The sequence below is a fragment of the Prinia subflava genome, chromosome 29, assembly GCF_021018805.1.
Source record: "Prinia subflava isolate CZ2003 ecotype Zambia chromosome 29, Cam_Psub_1.2, whole genome shotgun sequence".
Taxonomy (NCBI): domain Eukaryota; kingdom Metazoa; phylum Chordata; class Aves; order Passeriformes; family Cisticolidae; genus Prinia; species Prinia subflava.
The window spans coordinates 2,399,390-2,423,042 of NC_086275.1; the positions used below are offsets into that span (position 1 = coordinate 2,399,390).

General features: G+C 56.9%; 1 protein-coding gene across 9 annotated transcripts in view; it reads right to left on the reverse strand.

Annotated features, from left to right (window-relative positions):
* Nucleotides 1-23,653, reverse strand: part of ANK1 (ankyrin 1) — a 36,943-nt gene that overhangs the window by 4,259 nt on the left and 9,031 nt on the right. For 3 of the 9 annotated variants that reach the window (XM_063420049.1, XM_063420048.1, XM_063420053.1), the window contains exons 3-42: nt 21,161-21,259; nt 20,027-20,125; nt 19,225-19,323; nt 18,937-19,122; nt 18,702-18,800; nt 18,068-18,166; nt 17,644-17,742; nt 17,001-17,198; nt 16,826-16,924; nt 16,371-16,469; nt 16,037-16,135; nt 15,651-15,848; nt 15,383-15,481; nt 15,201-15,299; nt 13,902-14,099; nt 13,592-13,690; nt 12,842-12,940; nt 12,565-12,663; nt 12,368-12,460; nt 12,130-12,202; nt 11,701-11,724; nt 10,706-10,808; nt 10,278-10,425; nt 9,971-10,068; nt 9,664-9,888; nt 9,106-9,260; nt 8,720-8,931; nt 8,388-8,592; nt 8,124-8,220; nt 7,546-7,774; nt 7,238-7,363; nt 7,038-7,157; nt 6,745-6,829; nt 6,410-6,484; nt 5,807-5,938; nt 5,457-5,603; nt 3,248-3,800; nt 2,289-2,547; nt 967-1,050; nt 549-716 (exon numbers count right to left, since the gene is read on the reverse strand). In XM_063420049.1, coding sequence (XP_063276119.1) covers nt 549-716; nt 967-1,050; nt 2,289-2,547; nt 3,248-3,800; nt 5,457-5,603; nt 5,807-5,938; nt 6,410-6,484; nt 6,745-6,829; nt 7,038-7,157; nt 7,238-7,363; nt 7,546-7,774; nt 8,124-8,220; nt 8,388-8,592; nt 8,720-8,931; nt 9,106-9,260; nt 9,664-9,888; nt 9,971-10,068; nt 10,278-10,425; nt 10,706-10,808; nt 11,701-11,724; nt 12,130-12,202; nt 12,368-12,460; nt 12,565-12,663; nt 12,842-12,940; nt 13,592-13,690; nt 13,902-14,099; nt 15,201-15,299; nt 15,383-15,481; nt 15,651-15,848; nt 16,037-16,135; nt 16,371-16,469; nt 16,826-16,924; nt 17,001-17,198; nt 17,644-17,742; nt 18,068-18,166; nt 18,702-18,800; nt 18,937-19,122; nt 19,225-19,323; nt 20,027-20,125; nt 21,161-21,259 — 5,577 coding nt within the window. The other 6 variants (XR_010083209.1, XM_063420052.1, XM_063420050.1 and 3 more) reach the window with 5 other exon arrangements.

Here is a 23,653-nt window from a genome sequence, read left to right on the forward strand (position 1 = left end):
TCTGCAGGCCAAGAGCTGGTCACAGCCCCACCACACTTTCCCCAGGAGAATGTGCATGACCAACAGCTCAGTGCAGGCAGCAGTATGGACAGCCAGGACAGGAAGGAAGAGCAAAGGTAGGGTTACCTCAAAAGAGGCCATTTGAGGGGTCACTGCTTCCCCCTTTTCAGGCTGGCTCGTTTCACTATCTGAGCCCCCATCCTGCCCCCAGAGACCTCTGGTTTTGGGACACGCACTCGCACCTCCTCCTGAGGAAGCCGCAGGGGCAGGAAGCAGGACATCACCCAGGTGAACAGACAGACACAGAGAAGAGGATAGGAGAGGGAAAGGTAGAGTCAGTTGGCAGGCAGAAAACACCAAGCAAGAATACTGGTGCAGTGGGCAAGATTTGCCCCTGGAAGTCTTAGAGGGGAAACAGCAGAGGGGTGCAGGGCAGAAGAAAGGACAGAGGGTGTCCCAGAGCCTGGGAGTCCTGCAGAAGTCCTGAGAGTCCTGGGTGCTGGCCCAGGCAGGCTGCCTGCAAGGCAGGGCTATAAGCCACACTGTACCTTGGCGCCCAGACCATCCCGGTGCAAGATGGAGTATTTCATGAAGTGATCATCCTCAGCCTCCAGGTCTTGGGGCTCCTGTAGGGAACCCTCCAGAATCAGCTCCTCCTGTTCCTGCCTGTCACCCACGTCACCAGGGCCCAGCTGACGCACCACCTTCCGGATGATCTGTGGAGACCCACACAGCTGGGCGTCACAGCCAGCCCCAGGGCACCGTGACTCCCTCCTCACGCAGTTTGCTCTTAAACTGCACGCGGTGTGCAGCCTCTGTCTGTCCCAGGAGTTGGAGAAGTGCCGTGGCTGTAACCGAAGACAGCAGGACGCGACCGTCCTGCGTGCGCCCCGGGCTACAGGGGTGGAGGGGAGAGGAGAAAGGCTGCGGCATGCCCTTGCCCATATCCTGCCGCTGATCACTCACCTTCTTGGTGATGATATTGCCTTGATCATCTGTGAACTGTTCCTCAGTGACCTGCTCTCCAGGGAGATGAAGGGCTTCATTCCCCTGCAGGAACAGGAGGGAGATCAGGGCATGTGAGGGAGGTGAGGGGCGTTGTTTTGCAGGTAGAACAATACACCTGACATGCACTCCACAGCCTCGGTCTCCCACCCAGTCCTGACCCGTCACTGCTTTCTCTGCCTCTGCCCTGGGGCTGGTCTCAGCTCTCCCGCTCGTTACCTTCAGGAGGAGGCGCCGGCGGACGACTCTGGCGGAGAGAGCCTCCTCGTCATCCGCCAGCCCCTGGCTCTCCCCGAGCTCCTTGTCCAGCTTACGATGGGCGTGTTTGAGCAGGAAGCGGACAGAGCCCCTGACGATGTGCATGACGTTCTGGCAGCTGACCAGGAAGAAGGCCAGAAGCACCAAGGCGATCAGCAGCTGGGCAAGGAGAGCCCACATGCTGCCACACAGCCGCGCCTGTGCCGCGGCTCCGAGCCCGCTGTCAGAACTGAGCCATGCTGTGGGGCTGGGCCGGGCCCCGCGGCTCTGCAGCCTGCCCACGCAGCGCCCCGGCCGTGCGGGAGCTGCCGTAACCCGAGCTCTGCCGGCTGTGGGCGGCGAGAAGGGAGCGGGCAGCTGGGGCGTCCTTTGCAGTCACAGCTTCGCTCCAGGTCATGTGGCAGGAGTGCCCCGGCCAGGCAGTGAGCAGGACAGCTCTGCCCCTCTGCTCTGTCAGTTTGCCCAACAGCCTGTCCTCCTGACTACGGTGGGAGGGCAGCGTGCAGTCCTCTGTCACAAGGCGAATGAAGCCCTGGGCAAAAGCCAGGGCTTTGGGGTGTCATTGGAATCACTTGTGACTCAGGTAACGCACATGGCAGAGCTCAACAGCCACCTCCAAGCGTGGCCGTGCTGCTGGGATAGCTGTGCATGCCCTGCCTGGGGAAAGATGCTTGCCCTCACCTTGTACCTGCTGGTTCTGTGTGACCATGGCATCAAGCCCACCACCCAGCCTGGCCCCTAGACCAACTCTATTTCTGGCTCCAGCATGCCGTTGTGCTGGCAGTCAGGGCAGATACTCAATAAGGAACAAGTCTGTGTGGGTTATAAATGGAGAGCAAGAGCTCAGGTATCAAGCACAGCACGCTATTCCGGGCTGAGAGGCACCCCAAGGGGCAGGAAGTATACCAGAAGAATTGAGGAGCTAGCACCTGGTCTGCCTGATTAGCCTTGCAGCAGGCTCCAGAAAAGGCTGTCCATAGAGTCACCACTTCCTGCAGGGCTGAGTCCCCTGCTCCTACCCTCACCTGCCCAAAGAAGCGGCTGTCGGGCTCCTCCTGCCAGCCGCCTGTGGGGTGCTGAGGCTGCCAGTCGCTGTCCTCTGCAGAGCTGATCCGCATCAGCTCCGTGGCTGGCATCAGGACCTGCTCTTGCTCCTGGCCCTGTGCCCCAGAGGCTGTGGTGTGCGTTGAGAGCAGCCTTCGGGTGACTCCCTCCTGCCAGGAGCCCGCTGTCAGGTCCTGTAGGCAGGAGATAAAGGAGCCTTCTGCATTCCAGTCCCTCAGCCTGGGCACCAGAGAGGGACAGGGATAGGGAGAGAGAGACAGAGAGAGAGAGGCAGTCAGCTTTGCATGGAGTGCTGCTCCCTGAGCACCAGCCGAGCTCCAGCAGGCACACTGGTGCAGCCTGCACCCCGCGGGCGCTGGCTCCGCTCCCCAGCTCACGGCGCTGGCGGGCGCCTGGCAGAAGCAGCACAAAATACACAGATGCAGAAAAGGCACAGGCCAGCTCTATGCCGTATTCCCTGCCCATCCCACAGCCTCAAGACTTGGCTGCCAGGGTCTAAGGCAAGAGCATGCTGTGCTCTCATGGTCTAGCGTGGTCTAGCTCTGATACAGTCTAATGCTGTGGAGAATTTCTGGGTGCTGCCAGGGACCTCATAGGTCCAGTGCCACTGGGAATGTGGGAGGAGGCAGCCCAAGTTAGGGTTAGCTCTGGTAAGTACAACCTACATGCAGGGTCTGGCTGACTGGGGTCCCTTCCAGGTGCTCTGCAAGGAGCCCTCCAGAGCACTGCCAGAAAGGTGTGAGGCACTTGGCCCAACCATTGTTCTATGTACTGCAGGTGCCTGGGCTCCAGAGCTGGAGACCAGCAGGGAAGCAAGCAAAGCAGGGAGATTACTGCAGCTGGCCCAGCACAGGGCAGTAGCTGGCAAAGCAGTTGTGCTCCCCTACCACGGTCACCCTGGTGCCCCAGGCTGCAGTACCTGTCTGCACTCTTCTCCACAGCATGGCTAAAGGTAGGTGATGTCATGATCCTGGCTTGCACCTTCTGCTGAACTGAAACAAAAGAGACTTCACTCTCCGGGTCCTGCTCCCCAGTCCCTGGTTGATGATCACCAGATGGCATCTTCCCCTCTGGCCTGTGCCCCTCCTCCTGCTCTAGAAGGTCAATCAAGCCATTCATGGCATCTGAGTCCACTGTGTCATCCTCAACCAGGTCCATAGAGCCCATGTGGTCTGGGCCAGGAGCATCTGCTAGAAGTTGCCCTGGGAACCGGCCTTCGCTTGTGGCATCCGAGTCCTCAGCCTTGCTGCACTCCAGAGAGGAGTCCTCAGCAGTCACCAGCGAGGGGGTGAGCCCCGAGGACCACACCTGCATGTCGGACATCTCCATCAGGGCATCCTGCTCAGTGGCAGCCATGGGGATAGCATCCATGATGGCCACCTCATTCCAGTACTGGTCGGCACGCAGCGGGGATGGCAGTGTGTAATGCAGGGAGGCAGGGGACAGCAGCTCGTCCTGCAGTGAAGCGTAACCTATATGGGCAGACAGAGGCATCATGTCCAGCAGCCATCTCACACACGCACAAGCACAGTGGGCAAAAGGGGAACAGCCTCTGGGAGGATTACTGCCCCAAGGACAGCAATGGTCATGCCACAGCCCCCTGTGGCCAGGCCAAGTAGGGCTGTGCTCACAGCAGTGGCTGCTTTCACATAGTCCCTGCAAATGCTGCCATGCCTCCCTTCAAGTCCTGGGGCTGGTTTGGGCAGGTCCTGGGACTGCCTCCTCCCTGTGAGGAGGACTGGCCTGGTGTTCACACGATGATCCATCCACACTGCAGAACACAGTGCCCTCTTTGCTACCCTGCTCCATCAGACCCCTGGTCCCTGCCCACAGCCCCCATCCAGCATCAGCTGGCTGGCAGTTAGCCTGGAGTTCAAGTAGACAGCTCTGGCAGGCACTAACTCAAAGCCAAACACTCTCCACAGCACAGAGGAGCAGGTTGGAAGTACCATGAGCAGAGATGGATGGCCCCGTAACATGCCATGCAACCCCAAGGCCCTGCAGAAGGCAGCCAGGGCCTTACAACCCTGTTGGTGTCTCCAGAGCTACAAGCAATTGTTATGTCTCATCACCCAGGGCCATGTGCACAGCTCAGGCATATCCAGATGAACTACAACCAAGCCAGGCACTCCCACCCATGCAGGTGGCTTTGCTCCGCCTTTTTCAGCTTTGAGCCATTTTTTCACCCCTGGAGATCAGCAGTGAACCTGTTCTGCTCCCCTGGCAGCCAGGGAATGCCAGCCACAGCCAAGGCACAGGGTACAGCTGGGACCCTTGGCACAGAAAGGGCACCTCACCCATGGGCACTCAGGTGCTTGGCCAGGGGCATGCAGTGCAGTGCCTGCGAGGGAAGGAGCATGGGGTTGTGCAGGAGGAGAAGGCCTGGGATGGCTGCCTGCAAGCATGACAGCTGTAAGAGGGGTAGTCCCTGATGACATGCAGTCACTGGAGCAGGATGCGGCTCCCAGAGGGCTTAGCTGAGGTGGAGACAGTGGAGACAGGCAGTGGAAGATGAGAGAAGGAGAGGCCAGGATGAGCTCAGAGGAGAAAGGTGGAAAGAAGTGACCCACAGGAGTGCCCGCACCTGGCAGCACTAGGTGGCATGTTTGAGAAAACAGAACAAGAGGAGAGACAGAGAGGGGGAGAGCGATGAGCCAGCGCTGCAGGGGCAGAGCCACAGTGCAGGGCTGTAGCAGCACAAAGCCCTGCCCCCGTCTGGTGTGCCGGCTCTCCAGCAGCATATGCCACAGCTGACTCTGGCTGTGTCCCCACATCCAGGCACACGCTGCTGGGACCCAGCCCAGGCACACTACTACAGCTGTACAGCCAGGACTCAGTGAGCTCCCTGGCCACTGATCAGCTTGCACAGCGAGAGGCACCTCTCATTGGCACATTGGGATAAGGAACACACGTCAATCCCACCTGGAAAGTTTCTGAGAAAGCAGTATGGCAGAGCCAAGCTTTCTGCAGCATAAGCCCCAGTGGAGAGGCCACATCTGTCAGCAATGCCCTGTGCCCACTCAGTTCTCAGTGGGTGCAACCTGGTCAGGCAAGACACCAGCCGCAATCTCTGCACAGACTGTGCCCCCAGGGCCCTCCTGCATTCCCTGCCAGAAGCTGGCACTCACCATTCATCTGGGATGGTGAGAGGGAGTAATCTCTGTCCGTGTAGCGCCAGCTTCCCTTCAGGCTGCGGCTCTGGCGGCCAGAGCCCTCCAGCATGTTGACAATCTCACCACGGTCAATGTTCCTCAGTGCCGTGTACAGGTTCTCAACTGCAGGGGGAAGATGGTGTCAGCAAACTAGTCACTTGGGGAGACACAGCCATGTCCCAGACACCCTCCAGGTGGGCAGGGAAGGCAGATATGCATGAGCCACCACTGTAAAGCCAGCCAGTGATCCTTGAAGATGCACATGCTGTTCTGCGTAGCTAGCCCTGCCACCTCTGTGCCTGTAAAAGGGCACCACAACTACTCACTCTTGACATTCTTGCCCTCGCGGCTGGCCCAGAGGTTGAGTAAGGCTATGCTCTGCTCCAGAAGGGAGTTGGGGTTCTCCACACGTATCCTGTTGATGTCATCCACCCCAAACTGCAGCTCACGTGCCAGCTCTGGGGAAAACACCATGTTAGTATCACACCTTCTGGTGCCCACCACAAGGCTAGGGACACTATGAAGGGCTCAGCCAGGACCAGTGCAGAGACCCTCTGTTCCATACAGCTGAGCACAGCAGAACATGCAGGAGCAGGAGCTGGGATGAGGCAGGGGTTGAAGCCCCCCCTTCAGACTGGCTGTTACTAGCACAATAGGGTCTTATGCTAAGAAGTGTGGGCTTTGCCGTTGGATGTGTGGCTGCAATGAACAGCAGCAATATGTACAACTCATAACAAAGCCCTGGCCTGGTACCCATGCGTGTGAATGTGTGCACAGCCATGGGAAGGTTCACTTCCGTGCTCTGGAACGCTCGCAGCAGGGGTGCAGTGCAAAGTAGTCACTACACCTGGCAGCACATTCCAGCCTCCCTAAGTGTCAGCTTTCCCAGGGGTGTTGTGCATCCTCAGAACTGTCAGGTGGGGACTCACCAGCCCAGCTGAGGCCCAGCTGTTCTGCTATGTCAACCATCTTCTGGTCTGCCTTGTCCGTGCTGCTCAGAGAGCCTGGAGGAGAAGAGGGAGTCACAGCTCAGCTGCACAGGGCCCTGCACCAGAGGGGTGAGGGCAATGGGGTGTTGGCTGTGGGAGTCACACAGACCCCTAGGCACAGCACTGCCCTGCAGGTAGGACCAAGGAAACTTTCAGGGAAAGGGAAGTTGCTGTGACTTGCTATGACAGGATCATCCCAGCCTTTCCACTGGCTTGGATGCCCCAGGGGAGTGCAGGTAGTGAGTGGACTGGAATGGTCCCAGCAGGCTGCATACCAAAACTGGTCTCACTTAGAATGCTGTATCGCTCCCGCAGAGACAGTGGCGTCAGTGTCCTCCTTCGCTCATCACTGCCGCTTCCCTGTGAAAGTGGTGACAAACCAAGGAGTCAACAGTTTGAAAAGAGGGCAGCAGCTCTGCCCTGACATGACTGCTTCTCCTTCAGCTCCAGAGTGGCATGACGTGGAGCAGGTGAAGAAGAAAGCTGACAGCAAGGGCTGTCCCCTGCACTTGGGGAAGGGATGGGCCCTCATTGCCCCCTACCAGAGTGCCAAAGACCCTATACTGACCTTGGTGCAAGGTGGAATGCTGATATTCAGGTGGCAAAGCACATGCTGGAGGTCCTCGTATTTCATGGCCTTACGCAAGAAAGACAGGGAGCCACTGGCTTCCCGGCTGCTGTCCCGGACCTGGGTGCCAGAGCCCAGTTAGGTGACTTGGCACAAGCAAGGACCCTAACTGCTTGCCCAGTCCTGTACCCTGATATTACCTTGATGGGGATGACAAGACGATTCTCCCGGAAGGACTGGAAGAGGAAGGTGCGGGGCTGAGTGGCCTTCTTGACAGGCACCAGATTCCCTGAGAGTTCAACGTGCAAAGGCATTCCTTCTACCACCTGACCAGGAGCAGAAAATATGCTCAGACCCTGTGCAGAGCTGCTTCTCCTGCTCCTGTACAGGGCAGGTAACCCTGACTTTCCTAGCCAGGCCAGGGCCAGGCCTTTCCACTGGCATCAGTCTCCCCTCACTTTGTTATCCCTCTCCCTGCTGCCGTCCACACAGGCTGCTGGGGACAAACCTCAATGTCTCTGCTGCGGGCCACCTCAGTGAAGTTCTCATGCTGCTCCAAAGTCTTGTCAACCTTGTCGTCAGTCATGCAGTAGCAGCGCAGCCGGCCTTCTCGTGCGTCGTTCATCTTGGCAAACACCACGAATTTGGCCATGTAGGGCACAGCTGTCAGCTCCTTGTACAGCATGGTGGCAAAGTGCACAGCCTCAGCTGTGCGTGGGCAGTCGGCCAGCCAGAACCTGCAGGAGATCTGGGTCAGGGTGCTGCTGGGTGGCAGCACCAGGGAGCTGCCCCCACCCCCCTCAACAGCCAACTGGACTGCAGAGGAAGCCCCAGGAGTTCTGGGCACACGCGTAGCCCCATTTTTGATGGGGACCCACCCAAGTACAAATAATGGCCCCCTTCCTTCTGCACACCCAGCTGTCAGGAGTGTTTCCTGGAGTGTGCTCAGGAAGCATGGGGGTGTCAAAGCTAGCAGAAACCACCCTGCATGTAGGAATAGGGCAGCACAGCACCAGGGAAAGGCTGTAACTAGGCCCAAGGAGCACCAGATATCCTTAGATGGGCACCCATTTGCCCAGGACTCACCTGGCAGACACATTGGTGGTAAAGTTAGCACACTCATTTTCATAGACCAGCTTTGTGGTGCCTGTTATGTCTTCCCACTGGGCTTGGGCTGTCCCTCCTGCAGCAGAAAGTAAGAGTGAGCATACTGTCTTTCCACAAGCCTGGGGTCTGCGTCCCCTAGACATTTGCTTTCTCCACAGCTGTGCCCTTTACTGAGGACCCTGGAGCTGCATCCCCCAGCAGCAGCCCAGCCCATCACCATGGAGAGCACCCTTGCAGCCTCACCGATCACACTGCAGAGCAGACGTAGGCTGGTGGTGTCACCCTCACCACTGTCTCGGGGATTGTCCTTCCAGGATGGTGGCAGTGGGATACGGAGGCCGATGGGGCGGTGGAACTTCCTCCGTCGTGGCTCCACTGTGACAATGGGGCTGAAGGTCGCTTGGTTCCCCAGCAGCTTAGTCACCAACTCATCAGGCACAGGCTGTGCCTGTGGGTACCACAAGGATGGGCATCAGGGATGGTTTTTCCCCAGGCTGGGACACAGCCTGGGCTTGCTGCCCACCCCTGATTGCAGAAGCATGTCTGGGCCCCAGGCCAGGCTCTCTGAGGCTCACCTGCAGGGCCAGCCTCACTCTTTTGGTGACAGCAGTGTCTGGGAAGGTGGCCTGTACCATGGGCACCAGTGTGCTTTTCAAACACCCTCCCTCAGGGCCGATCATATCGCAGTCCTGGCAAATCCGGGACATGACCACGAAGTAGAGAGGGAAGTCGGTGGTGATGATACGGCAGACCCTCTTCTTATCCAGCTCCTCCTGGCTCTCCAGCTCTGCAAGGGCAGCACAGCCATCAGTGCTCACACACCACGCCTGCGGCTGTCACTCTATGCTCCTCTGTGCTACACTGACCACACCACCCAGCCCCATTCCAGCACCCAGGCCACCGCAGCCCTTCCTGCAGCGGGCTGTGAGGTGTGGGACCCCTGCCTTCCTGGCACGCTCACCCTCGTCCATGCCGTTGAGCAGCTGGTCCATGTAGCTCTCCTCGTAGCGGTTGCGGTGCTCCTTCCAGACAGAGCCGTTCTCGCTGCGCAGCACCACCAACTCACGGTCTCCACGTCCATAGGAGGCAAAGTGGGGAATCTCCACAATGACAGGGCTGCAGAGAGCAGAGGAAGGCCACTGGCACCCACAAGCTGCCACAAGGACACGCAGGCTGCATGACGGCCCTGGGCAGAGTGCCTGCCCATGCTGTGCAGCTGCTGGGGGACGAAGGACTGCTGACCTCCCTCTCTCTGGGAAAGGGGGCTGTGCACCTGGTGAGACAGGGCTGCTCAGGGCTGTTCTGCCACTGTTCTGTTACTCTTAAATGACCCATGCCAGAAACATGCTGCACCCAACAAGAGGTGGGATCTCTCCTCTGCCAACCTCAAGAAGCAGAGATAGGCAGAGGTCTTGCCCTGGATGGTAAAACCCTCCAGATGAGCCCAGATCTGTTCGCAGTCCTGAGGGATGACCCTGGTGTGGGCAGCCCAATCTGCTCTGTTCACAGCTGTGCTCACCTGAGGAACTGGGCACCAGCAGGCCCCAGTGCAATGATCCGACTGCCCAGACCCTCCTCCTCAGCCAGTGGTGGGGGTGCAGGTAGCTTTTGGGGCTTCACCAGCCGGCAGGTAATGCGGGTGGGTGCAGCACAGGCACGGGGCGGGATGACCACGCGCAGACCGTGGTGCCGGCTGCCCCGCATGGACCCACCACGGGCATCCACCATGAAGCTCACCAGGAACCTGGAGGGACAGAGGAATGGGCATGTGGGCACCTTGCAGCTTGTGAAGAGAGCACGCACATCTGCACAGGCTGGGCACTCACCCTGTGTGCACGGGGCTGGCCACTGGGCTGATGTTATCCGAGGTCTCAGTGGCTGGGCTGCTGGGGATCAGGGAGTCCTCATCGAACTCTTTGGAGGGCTGTGTAAGGCAGGGAAGAGACCCTGTGGGCAAAGGGTCCTATCTGGGGGTGTTGAGCCTGCCCACCATTACACAATCCTCGCTGGACAGTCCTGTACCACCAGTCAATGCCCATTACCCATCACACACTTGAGCCCTGTGGTGATGGGTAAGCTGCCCCAGCAGAGAATGCCTGGGGGATGCCATGGCAGGCTGTATCTCATGCTCACCTCCTGTGGGGACACCGAGGGTGCATGCAGCAGGCTGACTTGCTCAGCTTCTGTCTCCACAGGTCCTACCTGCTCAGTCTCCTCAGCTCTGGTCACCACAGTTTCAGGTGGGATGCAGGGGACCTGCAGGACAGCTGGAGACTCCACCCTGGCAGGAGAGGTTAGTGACAGCCACAGAAATAGTAGGGTACCTCAGCCCCTGCCCATCCCCACAGAGTCCTGGGGCCACTGGACAAAAGCAAACTAAGCAGCAGTCCCATTTCCTGGTGCAGGAACAGCACTGACCAGCTTTGCCTGCCATGCCAGCCAGTGGGGGCTCAGTGATCTGTTCCATGGCTGGAGCCTTAGGTGCCCCACAGGAAATGCGCAGCACAAGGCTGCTCCTGTGGCCTGTACCTGCTCCCTCTCCACCATACAGTGTCTCTTACGTTTGCTCCAGTGTCGTTGTGGTCATGAACTCCAGTATCTCCCTTTTGCCTTCCTGGTCTCTGAGATCAGGTGTCTTGGGCTTTGGTGCAATCAGCTCTTCCTCTGAAACCAAGAGATGGCTCAGCAAGCAGAGGCAGACAGACAAGGGAACACAGATATCCAGCCCTTGCCCCCACCCCTCCTCAGGGCTGGAGCCAGGGCCCATCCCTGCTCCCACTGCTTGACACTCACACTTGCCCCTGGGTCTCAGCCAGACATGGGGAGCTTTGCTGTCTGCCAGAATGGGTCTGCTGGCAGGACAAGGCCCATGTGGCAGGCCAGTGGGACAGGAGCTGTGGAAGCCATCGGGAAATCTGGGTGCTCACTAACCTCCTCACAGCACCAAACACAGTGCTGAGACTGCAGCGGACACCTCACACTTCCACGTCTGGGACAGGGACATAGGCATGACTGGGGGTGCAGGAGGCTGCCCTAACACTACACCCCACTGGAGGCACAGAGCTCTGCTAATGCTGACCACTGGTGCCATTAATACCTGCTAACTAGCTCATCAGAGTTTGGCTCTGGCCAGTGCCCTGTGGGAGGGTGTCCAGCACTTCCCGAAGCAGAAAGAGTGCTCCAGAGATGGGGAGGGGACCACAGCAGCACAGAGACCCTTGAGCTCTCAGGTTAATCCCTGCTCTGGCCAGGATGGCATGGGGCAGTTGCGGAGGGACATCTGTGTTTGTCACAGTTCCAGATTCCTCCACCTGCCATGGACAGGGCCTGGGTCTGACAAGGGAGTCAGGGTCCTCCTGAGTGGGAGGATGCCCATTCATGCAGTCACACCACAGCAAGCAGCACGGACATGGACTGGCAGGGTAGGAGGGCAGGGCTGGCGCTGGAGAGCACCAGACCAGCAGCAAGGCTCAGCAGATGGACATGGCGTGAGGATGGTTAGTGGCCATGGGGTGAAATGGGCCATTGAGCTGGGGCAGGGGGACACATTTCATACCCATTACTGTGACATGAGCAGTGCCTGCAAAGTAAGAAGAGGCAAAAGTGAGGTATTGGTGGGAGGGTGCAGGAGCAAACCAGCTGCAGCTGGGCTGGGAGCTGGTAGCCTCCAGCAGAGCAAGGCACAGTGTGGGCTCTGCATGCCCAAGGGCTCTGCACAGTTCCTGGGGCACGGAATCATGGACATGTCCAGACATATCCCTCCTCCATAGTGCAGGGAAGCACCCAAGCCAGGAGGTGTCACCTCAGGAGTCTGGTGGGCTTCCCTCATCCTCTGCAAGACCACAGCAGGGCCCACACAGCTTCCCCGCCCTGGGGGTGTCCCTGTTCCAGCAGGATCACCACTGCCATCCCCATGACTGCTGCCTGCCACACTGACCCAGCCAGCAGATCTCTGGGATGGTGTGACCCAACTCCCACCCCTCACCTTCATCCTCTGATACGTCCAAAATCTCATCCACAGTCTCTGGGAAGCTCATGCGATGCTTGTCGCCAACTGACTGTGGAAGCAGAGCAGAGTCAGAAGAAGCCAGCATTTTGCTGCACAGCTATCTGCAGCCCCCTCCTTACACTTGGGCTAGGCACCCAGCCACAGACTTCTCCCAGGCTGCTCCCAGTCCCAGCCCTCCTCCACAGCATCCTGGTCCTAGCACCCAGGGGCTCACCGGGAGGTCGGTTTCCTCTGTGACAATCTTGAGCACGTCTGTGACGGAAATGTAGCCAAGCCGCTTTGCAATGGCCAGAGGAGTGGTGCCATTCTGTGCACAGAGGAAAGATTGGGTCAGCAGCAGCCACAGGGCAGCTCAGGCAGCTGCCTGAGCTCGCCACAGAGTGGGGATGTGCAGGGAGGCATTGTGCTCACCGTGCTGATCTCATTGGGAGATGCACCGTGCTTCAGCAGCAGTGTCACCACATCTGTATGGCCCTGCTGTGCCGCTTGGTGCAGCGGGGTGTAGCCCAGCTGCAGGGGAGGACAGAGGATGCTGCAATTAGTAATGGAAGTCTGCTGCCCTAGAAATGCCCCCAGACCTCACACACCCTGCTTCATGCCTGGAGCATGAGGACAGCTCCACTTCCCCTCAGCCTGCATGCTGTTGCCCAGGGCAGAAGGGTCCTTGGAACACTGGACACCTCTGTACCTTAGTCTTGGCATTGACATCCGCTTGGTGCTGCAGCAAAAACTTCACCAGCTTGATGTTCCCATAATGGCTGGCCACATGCAGTGGGGTATACCCCATCTGAAAGACAAGATCAGGTCTCAGTCTGCCCTCACCACTGCCTACTGCCCTTCTGACTTGGATATGCTCATCCCACAGGCAAGCCCCCATGCATGAAGAATGAGGCACACATGTGGGGGCTTCCCAAAAGCCCAAGACCAAAGCAGAGGGCTTCAAACCATGCTGTACCTGTGGGTACAGAGGTGAGCTATAGGAGCAGGCAAGAATCACCCCTCCAGAGAGGTGGGGGGAAGAGGAGAAAGATTCCCCAGGACACAGGCAAAATAATAAGGATGCCTGCTAGAAGGGAGAGAGAAGAAGAGGAGAAGAAGAGAGGGAGAGGGAGAGGGAGAGGGAGAGGGAGAGGGAGAGGGAGAGGGAGAGGGAGAGGGAGAGGGAGAGGGAGAGGGAGAGGGAGAGGGAGAGGGAGAGGGAGAGGGAGAGGGAGAGGGAGAGGGAGAGGAGAGAGGGAGAGGAGAGAGGGAGAGGAGAGAGGGAGAGGAGAGAGGGAGAGGAGAGAGGGAGAGGAGAGAGGGAGAGGAGAGAGGGAGAGGAGAGAGGGAGAGGAGAGAGGGAGAGGAGAGAGGGAGAGGAGAGAGCTCTTCCCTGAGCAGACCTAGAGGTAGTTCCCCCATGTGTTTCACCAAAGCCATGGTCAGTGCACTACTTTACCCTGGTCGTTGCATCCACTTTGACTCCATGTTTCACCAGAACATCAGCAACCAGCACATGCCCCTCTTGGGCTACAAGATGGAGAGGAGTCAGGCCACTCTGCAAAGAGAGGAGGTCTCAGTACAGTGGCATTGCCATCACTGCAGGTCTAGCAGCAGAGACTGTCAGGTCTCCAGCCTGGCAAACTGACTGACATAGTGTACTGCTGCCCAAACACAGGGAGGCACAGGGGCCTGGACCACCATCTACACTGCTGTTCTCTGCTGGCTGGTTTGCCTCCAGCCTGGCAGGATGTGCTGGGACAACTTACCTTGTTGCCTAGATTGCCATTGGCTTGTTTGGAGAAAAGCAGTGCCACCATGTCTGCGTGCCCCTCCTGGGAAGCCAGGTGCAAGGGAGTGACTCCCTGCATGGACTCAGCATTTGCAGAAGCCCCATACTGCAGCAGGCTGCTGGCCACTTCCATCTGGTTCTGCTTGGCAGCGATGTGCAGGGGCGTGTACCCATTCTGCAGGGAGAGAGGCTCATTGCAGTGCTCAGCCCTGCCAAGCAGAGCCGAAGGGACAAGAGCTGCCACCCTGCCTCCGCAGGCCAGGTCTGCCCTTCCTAGTTGCCTCCAGAGCTCAGGGATGCCCCCCACACCATCTCTCTAACAGCGACCAGCCCTGACAGATGCCAAATCCTTCTCTTCCACCCAAGTCAGCACGGGGGTTTCAAAGACCACCTGCTTCAGGTTCCACTGGTATGGGCAGTCCTGGAGTTTTCTACACATGCATTTCTGCAGCGGTAGGCAGCTCTGGGAGCTGTAAAAAGCTGGGGCAGACACACCTCCTGGAATGCGCCTGGGCTGAGGTGTGGAGCTAAACTCCCAATACACAGCATTAGTATTCAGGCAGAGACTGCAGGGCCTGAGTCCTGCCTCTGCTGCCACGCTGCAGGAGCAGAGCAGCTGGCAGACACCCGCTGCCCAGGCTGACGTGCAGGCTGTCAGTGACGCAGACCAACGGGGGCTGGCGCTGGTACCGGCTGCTCCCGGTGCCCGCCCAGCGTGCCTGCCGGCCTCCTGCACAGGCACAGTAAAGTGCCAGATGGGGAGGGCTGGCACCACCAGCCATTTGGCTGTTTTGAGGATGCAGCTTTTGCAAACAACAGGGGAGGCAAGGCGCCTGCTGGTGTGCTCTGTGGGGAGATGCTCCCCGTGCTCAGGCAGAGCCGGGTGACTCACAAGCTTGTCGGTTTTCTGACTCACTGCTTCATAGCTGCATGCAAACATTTGCCTGTGGTTTCCCAAGCTGCCAGACCGCAGCGCTGCTCTGCAGGACTTGCCATGGAAACACGTTCCCCACGCAGCAACCACCGTGCTGCTAGCAGGGACCATCCCTGTCACAGCCTATTTGCTGGAACGGGACCACTGCCTGGCAGCCCGCCTGCTCCACGTGGTGTGAGGACAGGCAGGCAGGAGCAGCAGACACGGAGAGAGGCTGGTGGTGATCAGTCACTTATACATTCCCTGAGTGCCAGGGTTGAGGAGCAGTGCTGGCCCCAGACTGGCAGGCACTGGACACACATCACCTCTCCACATCCTCAGGGAAGCCCAGCTCACACTTACCCAGGCCGAGTTGTGTGGGGAGCTCCCCTTGGGAAGCAGCAGCTTGACAATCTCCAGGTTGTTGTGGTGCACAGCCACATGCAGTGGAGTCAGGCCATTCTGCAGTGGGGGAGAGAGTACTAACAGGTGAGACAGAGCCTCTCCCCATACTAGACCACTCCTCCCACAGAAGCAACACTCACCTTCCCTGCTGCATTGGGGTGAGCATCATGTGCCAACAGCAGCTCTGCCACATCCACCTTTCCATACTTGGCTGCAACGTGGAGAGGGGTAAATCCTTTCTGAGGAGAAAGGCAGCCCATCACAGGGTGGCACAGATGAAGAGTGCTGGTGCCTGCTGCAACACAGGAGGAGGCTGCCCCTCCTGTGACAGGGACACTGTGCCACCAGCCTGCCCAACCTCGCCCCAGCTGGGCAGTGCCTTCCACAGCAGTGGACTCAGCAGCCTACCTTGGTCATGCAGGTCTGTGAAGCCCCCTTCTCCAGCAGGGCCTGGGCTGTGTCCATGTGCCCCTCTCTGGCAGTGATGTGCAGGGGTGTGTGCCCTGCTGTGGTGGCCAGGTTGGGGTTGGCATTGTTCTCCAAAAGGAGTTCGACCATGCCAGTGTGGCCAATGCGTGCAGCACAGTGCAGAGGAGTCTGGTCGTCCTGTGAGGGTGACAAAGAAGCTGTTTGGGCAGACCTGAACCAGTTCCTTTTGCGATGCTAAAGGGGTCCCAGCCCTGCTCCCGCTGTTGCACAGCCCCTGGTAGGCTGCACTCCGGGCACATGACAGCAAAGAAACCAGGCCCCAGCTGTTGCCAGAGCTGATTATCACACAGGTCCTCTGTACCTACCTTGGCCTTAGCATTGGCTTTGGCTTTGTTCTGCAGCAGGTACTTTGCCACATCTGTGTGTCCAGCTCTGGCTGCCATATGTAGGGGAGTCTCTACTTTCTGCACCAAAGACAAAATAAAGTGGTAAGGCCAAAGGAGGGAAAAAGCCTTCTTGCAGTCATTTCTCTACTCTGAACAGAGGAGAGCAGTGCCTGCAATCCCTACTGGTTCCTCATGCCAGCACAAAGCAGAGGGCACCAGGGACTGCTCAGGTGAACAGAGGGTGTAGCATCCAGATATCCTGCTGAACCCAAATAAGCTGAGCTCCTAAAGCCTCAGCCAGGGTGGAACTCACCACGTTGGACACATTAGGAGAGGCTCCACGCTGCAGCAGGGTCTTGACGATGGGCAGGTGTCCCATGAAGGCAGCCACATGCAGGGGCGTCAGCCCTGACTGTGAAGAGAAAGGGGCCAGAAACCAAGGTGGGACTTACAGCCTTGGCAATATCTCTTACTGTCCCCTCCTCCTTTTCCCCCAGGGCAGGTCTCAGCACAGGCAAAATCTGAGTCCCCAATCGGCTCCAGGAGCCTGGCAGGTGAGTGTGGAGGAAACACAGGGAGCTGCTGACTCCCCTGCATCTCCCTGCCCGTCAGGAAGACGCTGCCAGGCTAAATAGGTTCTGATCTGCAAAGAGCACCAAGAAAGGTCCCTGGGGTGTGGCAGAAGCAACAGGGACATCACATCCTGATATGTTGCCCACCCTGTACATGCAGAAGCAAGAAAGCTGAGGATGGGCTCAGCCCACCTACCTCTGTGACAGCATCAATGGAGGCACCTGTCTTCAGCAGCAGCTCCATCACGCGGATGTGGTTTTTCTTGCAGGCAATATGGAGTGGCGTGAAGCCATTCTGCAGACAGACAGATGGACAGTCATTTGCAGGAACTCTCTCTCTCCCCTGGTCCAGCCCACCCACCCTTCCTCACCAGGGCTCGGGAGTTGGGCTTTGCCCCCTTCTCCACCAGCAGCTTGGCCACTCGGTGGTGCCCGCAGTGTGCAGCCACGTGCAGTGGAGTTAGGTGGTCCAGGGTGATGTCATCGATCTCGGCACTGTACTGCAGGAGCAGGCGAACGCAGTCCAGGTGGTCACCCTGTGCTGCCATGTGGATCGGCGACAAGCCATTCTGTGACCGTGGAGCAGGGCCTCAGGGCTGGGCCAGGAGGGGTCCAGGCATCCCATCCAGCCCCTGCCTTGCACCCCCAGACACTACTCTAGGGCAGAGGAGACAGCTTGTTCCCCAGGGTGGTACCATGGAGCCCCAAAATCCCTCACTGAGACTTACAGAGGAGCAATGTCAAGTGGAGGGAAGGGCCTGAAGAGCTGCTGCCACGGGGCAGACTGTACCCAGGCCATCCCCTTCTCAGGGCTGGTCCCTTTGAAGGATGAAGCCCCCAGGAAAAGGACTCCAGCCAGGGCCAAGTAGGGCAGGAAGCTTCTTATCCCTTGTCAGGCCAAAAAAAGCCCCATGCCAGCCATAGGTGCCATCCAGCAACTGTGCGCAGCTTGTTACCCCACTGTGCTGCCCTGGGACCTGCACTTATCACAGCCCCACCAAGTCACCTGGGTACCTTGGTTTTGGCTTGAATGGGAGCCCCGTGGTCCAGGAGGATCTCTGCAATTCTCACGTGTCCATTGCGTGCTGCACAGTGCAGAGGGGTCAGCTCGTCCTGGGAAGAGAGAAGGGTCCAAGGGCTCAGTATGGTATGGAAGGGAAAGGTTCTCTCAGGTAGAGGACTAACAGGGACTTTTGACTTGTCTGCAAAATAAGGCAAAACTGAGCCTGGCCTCAGCTTCCAGGGCACACCTTTGTAGCCCTGCAGCCTCCTCTCACCTCTACATGTGCCAGCAAGAAACCCAGTCCATCCCTTTAGTGCACCAGAGACCTTCCCTCACATCCCCAGCAGGATGTTTGCAGGGTTAGCACTGGGCATAAGGAGTTCAGGGAGGGAGATGGCCCAGGTAAAGACGAGCTGTGCTCAGAAGTGCTCTCACCTTGGTCCTGGTCTCTATCTGGGCCCCACGGTCCAGCAGGAGCCTCACCATGATGATATTGCCCCGGCGGGAAGCTATGTGCAGGGGAGTGATCCCATTCTGTCAGGAGGAACAACAGGCTGTCAGAAGGAGCAGCCCCTTCTCTTTCAAGGAGGCAAGGGACAACAGAGTAGAGAGGGCAGTGAGAGCTTCATCTCTGCCCAGGGACAACACTGGGGAACAACTTGTTTAACAAGGCTGTGAGAGAGGGCCATGCAGCTAAAGGCTGCAGACAGAAGCTATACAGAGCTTGCAGGAAAGCACCAGCTCATGGATTGGTGGGTCTGGAAAAGGCATCCTAACTGCAGGTTCTATGATCTGTGCTGTGCAGCAACAGCTCCAGCTTTCCCTCAGCCTGGACACAAAGTCCCCAAGAGCTTCCAGGGATGCATGGCTGCTTCTGACAGAAGGTAGGCATAGCCCCATGCTGGTTATTAATTGCAACTCCCCATGCATCTGTGCTGCTTTCTGCATAGTCCCATCTAACCAGCATGCTCTGGCAGCTGCTGCTGCACTCTACACGGATAGGAGGCACAACATCCTCCTCTGGTGCTGGAGCAGCACAAGCCCCAGTAGCTTCCCACTCCGCACTCACCTGGGGTGTGAAGTTGACACTTGCTCCACGGTTCAGCAGTAATTGGGCCACACTGAGATTCTCATAGTGGGCTGCAATGTGCAAAGGGGTGAATCCAGTCTAGGGAAAGAAGGAGGGGTCAGCCAGCCAGTCACATGCTTCCTGATGAAACTATGAATAAATACAGCATACCAAGCTGCTGTTCTCCCTGGGGATGTGGGGAAGCTCCCAGAGACAGCATAGGAAAACCACACACCTTGGAGAGGACATCAGCATTGGGGTCATTCTGCAGCAGCACAGCAGCTGTGCGAGTGTCATCATTGCGGGCTGCAATGTGCAGGGCAGGCAGACGGACCTTACCCTTTGTCCCATAGTTGATAAGGTGAGCAACCACATTCTCATGTCCTTGCTGGAGAGCTACAGCTAGTGGAGTGAAGCCATCCTGCCAAGGAGAGGGAGAGAATCAAGGAGCCATGGCAGGACCCAGCACATCCCTTAGTAGCCCCCACAAGTACGGCCACAGGCTCCTCCCAAAGGATCTCACCTCTGTGGCTACATTCTGGTTGGCTCCATTTTCCAGCAAGAACTTCACAACTTCCAGGTGGTTCTCCTGCGCTGCCATGTAGAGAGGTGTGAAGCCTTTCTGCAAACACAGGGCCATGCACATCAACACAACTTTTCCTTGTGTTTCTTGAGTTCTTTGAAGACCTACACACCCATCAACACCCACACTCCCAGGTCAGTGAACAGGGGCAGAAGCCTCCATTGTGGGTGTGAAAAAGAGAAAAAAAACCTGGCAACAGTGGAACAATCACAGGGAGATGGAGCCCAAGGCTCCACAGATCCAGAAAAAAAAACAAGCAATGCTTTGTAAGAGTCAACCCAGGAGACACTGCCTTCTGCTCACTGCCAGTATTGTCCCAAGCTTCAGGGACAATTCTCCCATCAGGCAAAATCTGAAGAACTTTCAGCCCCGCCAGGCCCAAGGAAGAGAGTGAACGAAGCCCAGTGTGTTTAACTGCAGGGATTGCAGGAGATCTCAAAGCTTTGCCTGGGAGGCATCAGCCATGAGTCCTCCCAGGATAAGTTCAGCAAGCTTGCATGTGTTGACAGGTACTACCTCGACAGAGACCACACTGGTCTCCCCAGGTGCCTCAAGACTCCCTCCACCCCATTTGCACACTTGTCTCTTTTCAGGAGTCTGGCAGAACAGTCCTTACTCCTGAACAAGACTAGAGGGAAACTGCAAAGGGCTGCTAAAATACCCATGCTGGGCACAGTTCCCACCATGAGGACACCACCATCGCATGATGGGTGCCTTCCTGTTTCAGACCAGGTCACCCTACCTGGGACTGTGCATTGACGTTGGCCCCATAGTTCACCAGCTCCCGGACCACATCCTGTTGTCCAGCCAAGGCAGCAATGTGCAGGGCTGTGTTTCCCTTCTGAAAGACACCACAGGACAGTGCTCAGGGGCTGAAGCAACCCAGGATCCCAGGGAAAGATGGACCTGACATATGCTAACAGGCATGCAACCAGAGCAGCTGGCCAGGAAAACCTTTAGAAGGCCAAGCAGCTCTCACTCCATGTTCCATCCCTGCTGTAGACCAGCCAGCCACCCTTCCCACTTGCTGGCCAAGGAAGAGAGTGATTTCATCTCTCCCATGAAGTTACTGGCAGCAGGAGCTGTAGGCACTGTCAGGCGCTGTGCATCTTCAGCACTGAGAGATGGAGGGCGGGGGGAGGACGGGGGAGCTGAGCTGGCAGTCTTCAGGCAAAACTGCAGTGTGCATCCTGGTAGCCAAGGCATCCCAGCAGATATAAGGGATGATGAGCAGGCTGGAAAATGCACACACAGGCTCTTCCGACTTGTACCTTTGGGTGGTGGGGCAGAATGCCAGATTCTGCTCTGTGTCCAGAGCCCTGTGAGAGCACCAGGGAGGTGGCAACGGAGGCCTCCTCCTGTTCTCGCAGCCCTTCAGCTACTGCTGGAGGCTGCTCATTTGTCAGCCCTGCTTGCTTGTGCCATTGTCTTGCTTGTCATCAAGTGAGAACCACACCTGCTGTGGTGATGCATGAGAGAACAAGATGTTATTTACGGAGCACCAAAGCTCTCCAGGCTTGTGACAATGGTGTTGAGGCCATCTCAGTGCTGGAACATGCAGGAGCTGCCCTGGGGCAGCAGCCTGTGCCAAGAGGAGATGTTAGTAAGACAGGACTAGCACACGTGGTTTGTTACTCCCCTCTGAAGTCCACAATGGTCCCCACAGGGGAGGGGCACCTCCCACCTAGAGATGCCAAGCCTGTGCTAAAACCAGAGCCTGATCCTAGGGCCCAGCCCAGCAGCACTGCCACCGGCACAGTCTCTCTGGGGGCTGACTGCAAGCAGCATGATCACTGCTCAGCTCTTGCTGGTGTGTGTGGCAGCAACGGCAGGGTGCAGAGCTGTGACCAGTGTGGCCAGACTTCCTTGTCCTTACCTTGGTTGTTGTCTCCAAAACAATCTCCTTGTGCAGCAGCTCCACCACCATTTTCACATGGCCCTCCTTGGAGGCCAGGTGCAAGGCATTCAGCCCATTCTGGAGGAAGCAAAAGTGGGAATTAGCGATCATCTGGGGATGGAGCTCTCCGGGGCGCACCCTACTCCGAGCTCCTGTGCAGACTTGGCTGTGGACACTTGGCCCATGCTGGAGAAAGTCCAGGCTGGTGGGGCAGGAGTGACTGCCCCGTCCTTGAGCCCTGCACTGACACTCAGCCCACCAGCTTTGGTCCCACAAACAGCTCCATGCTGCCAGGAAAACTTCACACAACTGAACGCTGAGTTGCTGACTAATGCTGGCGGTGTCTCCAGGAGCAAAACATGCAGCCCACGTGGGTGATTTCCTACGGATGGGTGGTACCACAGCTCAGTGTTTGTGTGCTGGGGGCACTGGAACTGCTTCAGTCCACCCTGCTCATGGCACATCTCTCATGTCAATTCCTGTCTTTACTCAAGTGACTTTCCACAGGGTCCCCTCCTCACAGTCAGGTTTTTCACACCTAAAGCGCAGAGCTGAGCTTTGTGCCCAGCCCAGAGCAAGGATGCACCACAACTGCTTTGTTAAGTGCACGTACAAATTTTAACATTTACACAGACAGAAGTGCAGTGAGAAGCCCTGCTTGGGACAATGATTTTATCAAGCAGCAGCCAAATTTAATTCACAGTAGTTTGTGAGCTTCCAGGCCAGAAGCTGGCTTCTCCCTGGCTTTCAGACTGCCAACCAGTACTCCATCCTGCAGCCCATGGTGGGTTTTGCACCCCCAGAGTTCAGCTGGAGCAAAGAGTGCAGAGAAGGTGTTGGCTGTGTCACTGTTAAGCTCTGCCAGTTTCAGGAAGCTCCCAAAGAACTAAAGTCACTTCTCAGGAACATCTCTGCATGTGCCCCAGTTTAGTTTGCCTTCTTCCTACACATGGAACCTGAAGAGCAGAGGACTGGCCAGTGGCCCTTCAGCATTTCTGCGTTGTCAGAAGGAAGGGTTCCAGGCCAGACAGCATCCTCAAGGCTACTAACACAGCTTCTGCTCTGTTATTTCTGACACCCTCTTCCACATCCCTATTGTGAACAAAAGGGCTGGGATATTTGCTGGAAAAGAGGTTAAATACCTGCAGGCATTTTCAGATGTCACTTTTTCTCATTGTCCCTCACTTCTCCTAGGTGGATATGCTAGGTTTACTCACCCCTACACAGTGTTGTTGCATGGCAGAGGGACACCTGCTCCTGGCCAAGTACTCCACCTCCCAGTCATGTGTTTCAACTCCTGACTGGAAGGTCACTTCACAGAAATGTTTCATCTTCACCTAAATATTGGTAGGGGACCAGAAAATGCCCAGGGACGGTCAGTTCCAGCCCTCAACACTGCAGTGACACCCAGAACTGCTACAATAGTGTCATCAGACTGGAAAAGGGTTTTCCACTCTTTCTCACTCAAAGCATCAGTTGCCCAGGATCATAGCTCAGGAGTCACAGATTCTTTTGCTCAGCTCTGATTACAGCACAAAGAGCAAAAATCCAAAATCCCACAGGCTTCCTCCGTATACCAACTCCAGAGTTCTATCAAGCCTCAAGCACAAAACACCTGCTTCCAAGGGGAAATGAAGTGGGAGTGCTGTGATATCCACAGAACAGTGCCACTGAAAGGAAATGCTCCCCAGCCATGTCTGGCTACACTGAACCCATCTTCTCTGGCCAAGCCCCGTTTCTTTAACGAAGACACATCTACACAACTGCATACAGATAATCACTGACACCTCACAAGTTGGATAAGTGATGAGTGGCCACAGACATGTAAGGTTTTTCTCAGTTACACTCATGTAAAACAAATGGAGAGCAAGACCACTGATGCTCAGCTGCTCCTCTCAGCCCATAAGCCTTTTTACACAAAGGATTCATAAATAACCTTTTGAATGCTATAAACCTATGGCAAATCATTAACTGTAACAAATAGTTGTGCAATAGGCACAGAAGATTGTTTCCATTGATAGTCCATCAGTATTTCTGCTCCAGGAACAGGCTGTTTTGCACATTTGCTTTGGCTTGACAGCTCATCTGACCCAAAACTGCCACAGGATGTGCACAGTTTGAAAGGTGCTGTATTTTCCTCACCAAATGCTGCAAATAATTCCCAGCAATCCCAGTCACTGACTATCAATACGACAAATGCAGCCTTACAGAATAACACGGAGACTTCACACTTAGCCTGTTGCAAAGTAGGGACCTGTTCTGGGCTGCCCATCAGTACTGTCCATCTCAACAAAGACCATCTCCTGGGCACCCTCATGCCACCACAGTGCTGTTCCCAACTGGTGAGAGTCCTGGAAGCAAGGTGCACTCATCCTCAGTCCTCCAGCTCCTCGTGGATGAGATGGGACCATGCCACAATTTGAAACACAAAAGGTGGATGATGAAGACACTGATGCAGGAATGAAGGAGGTG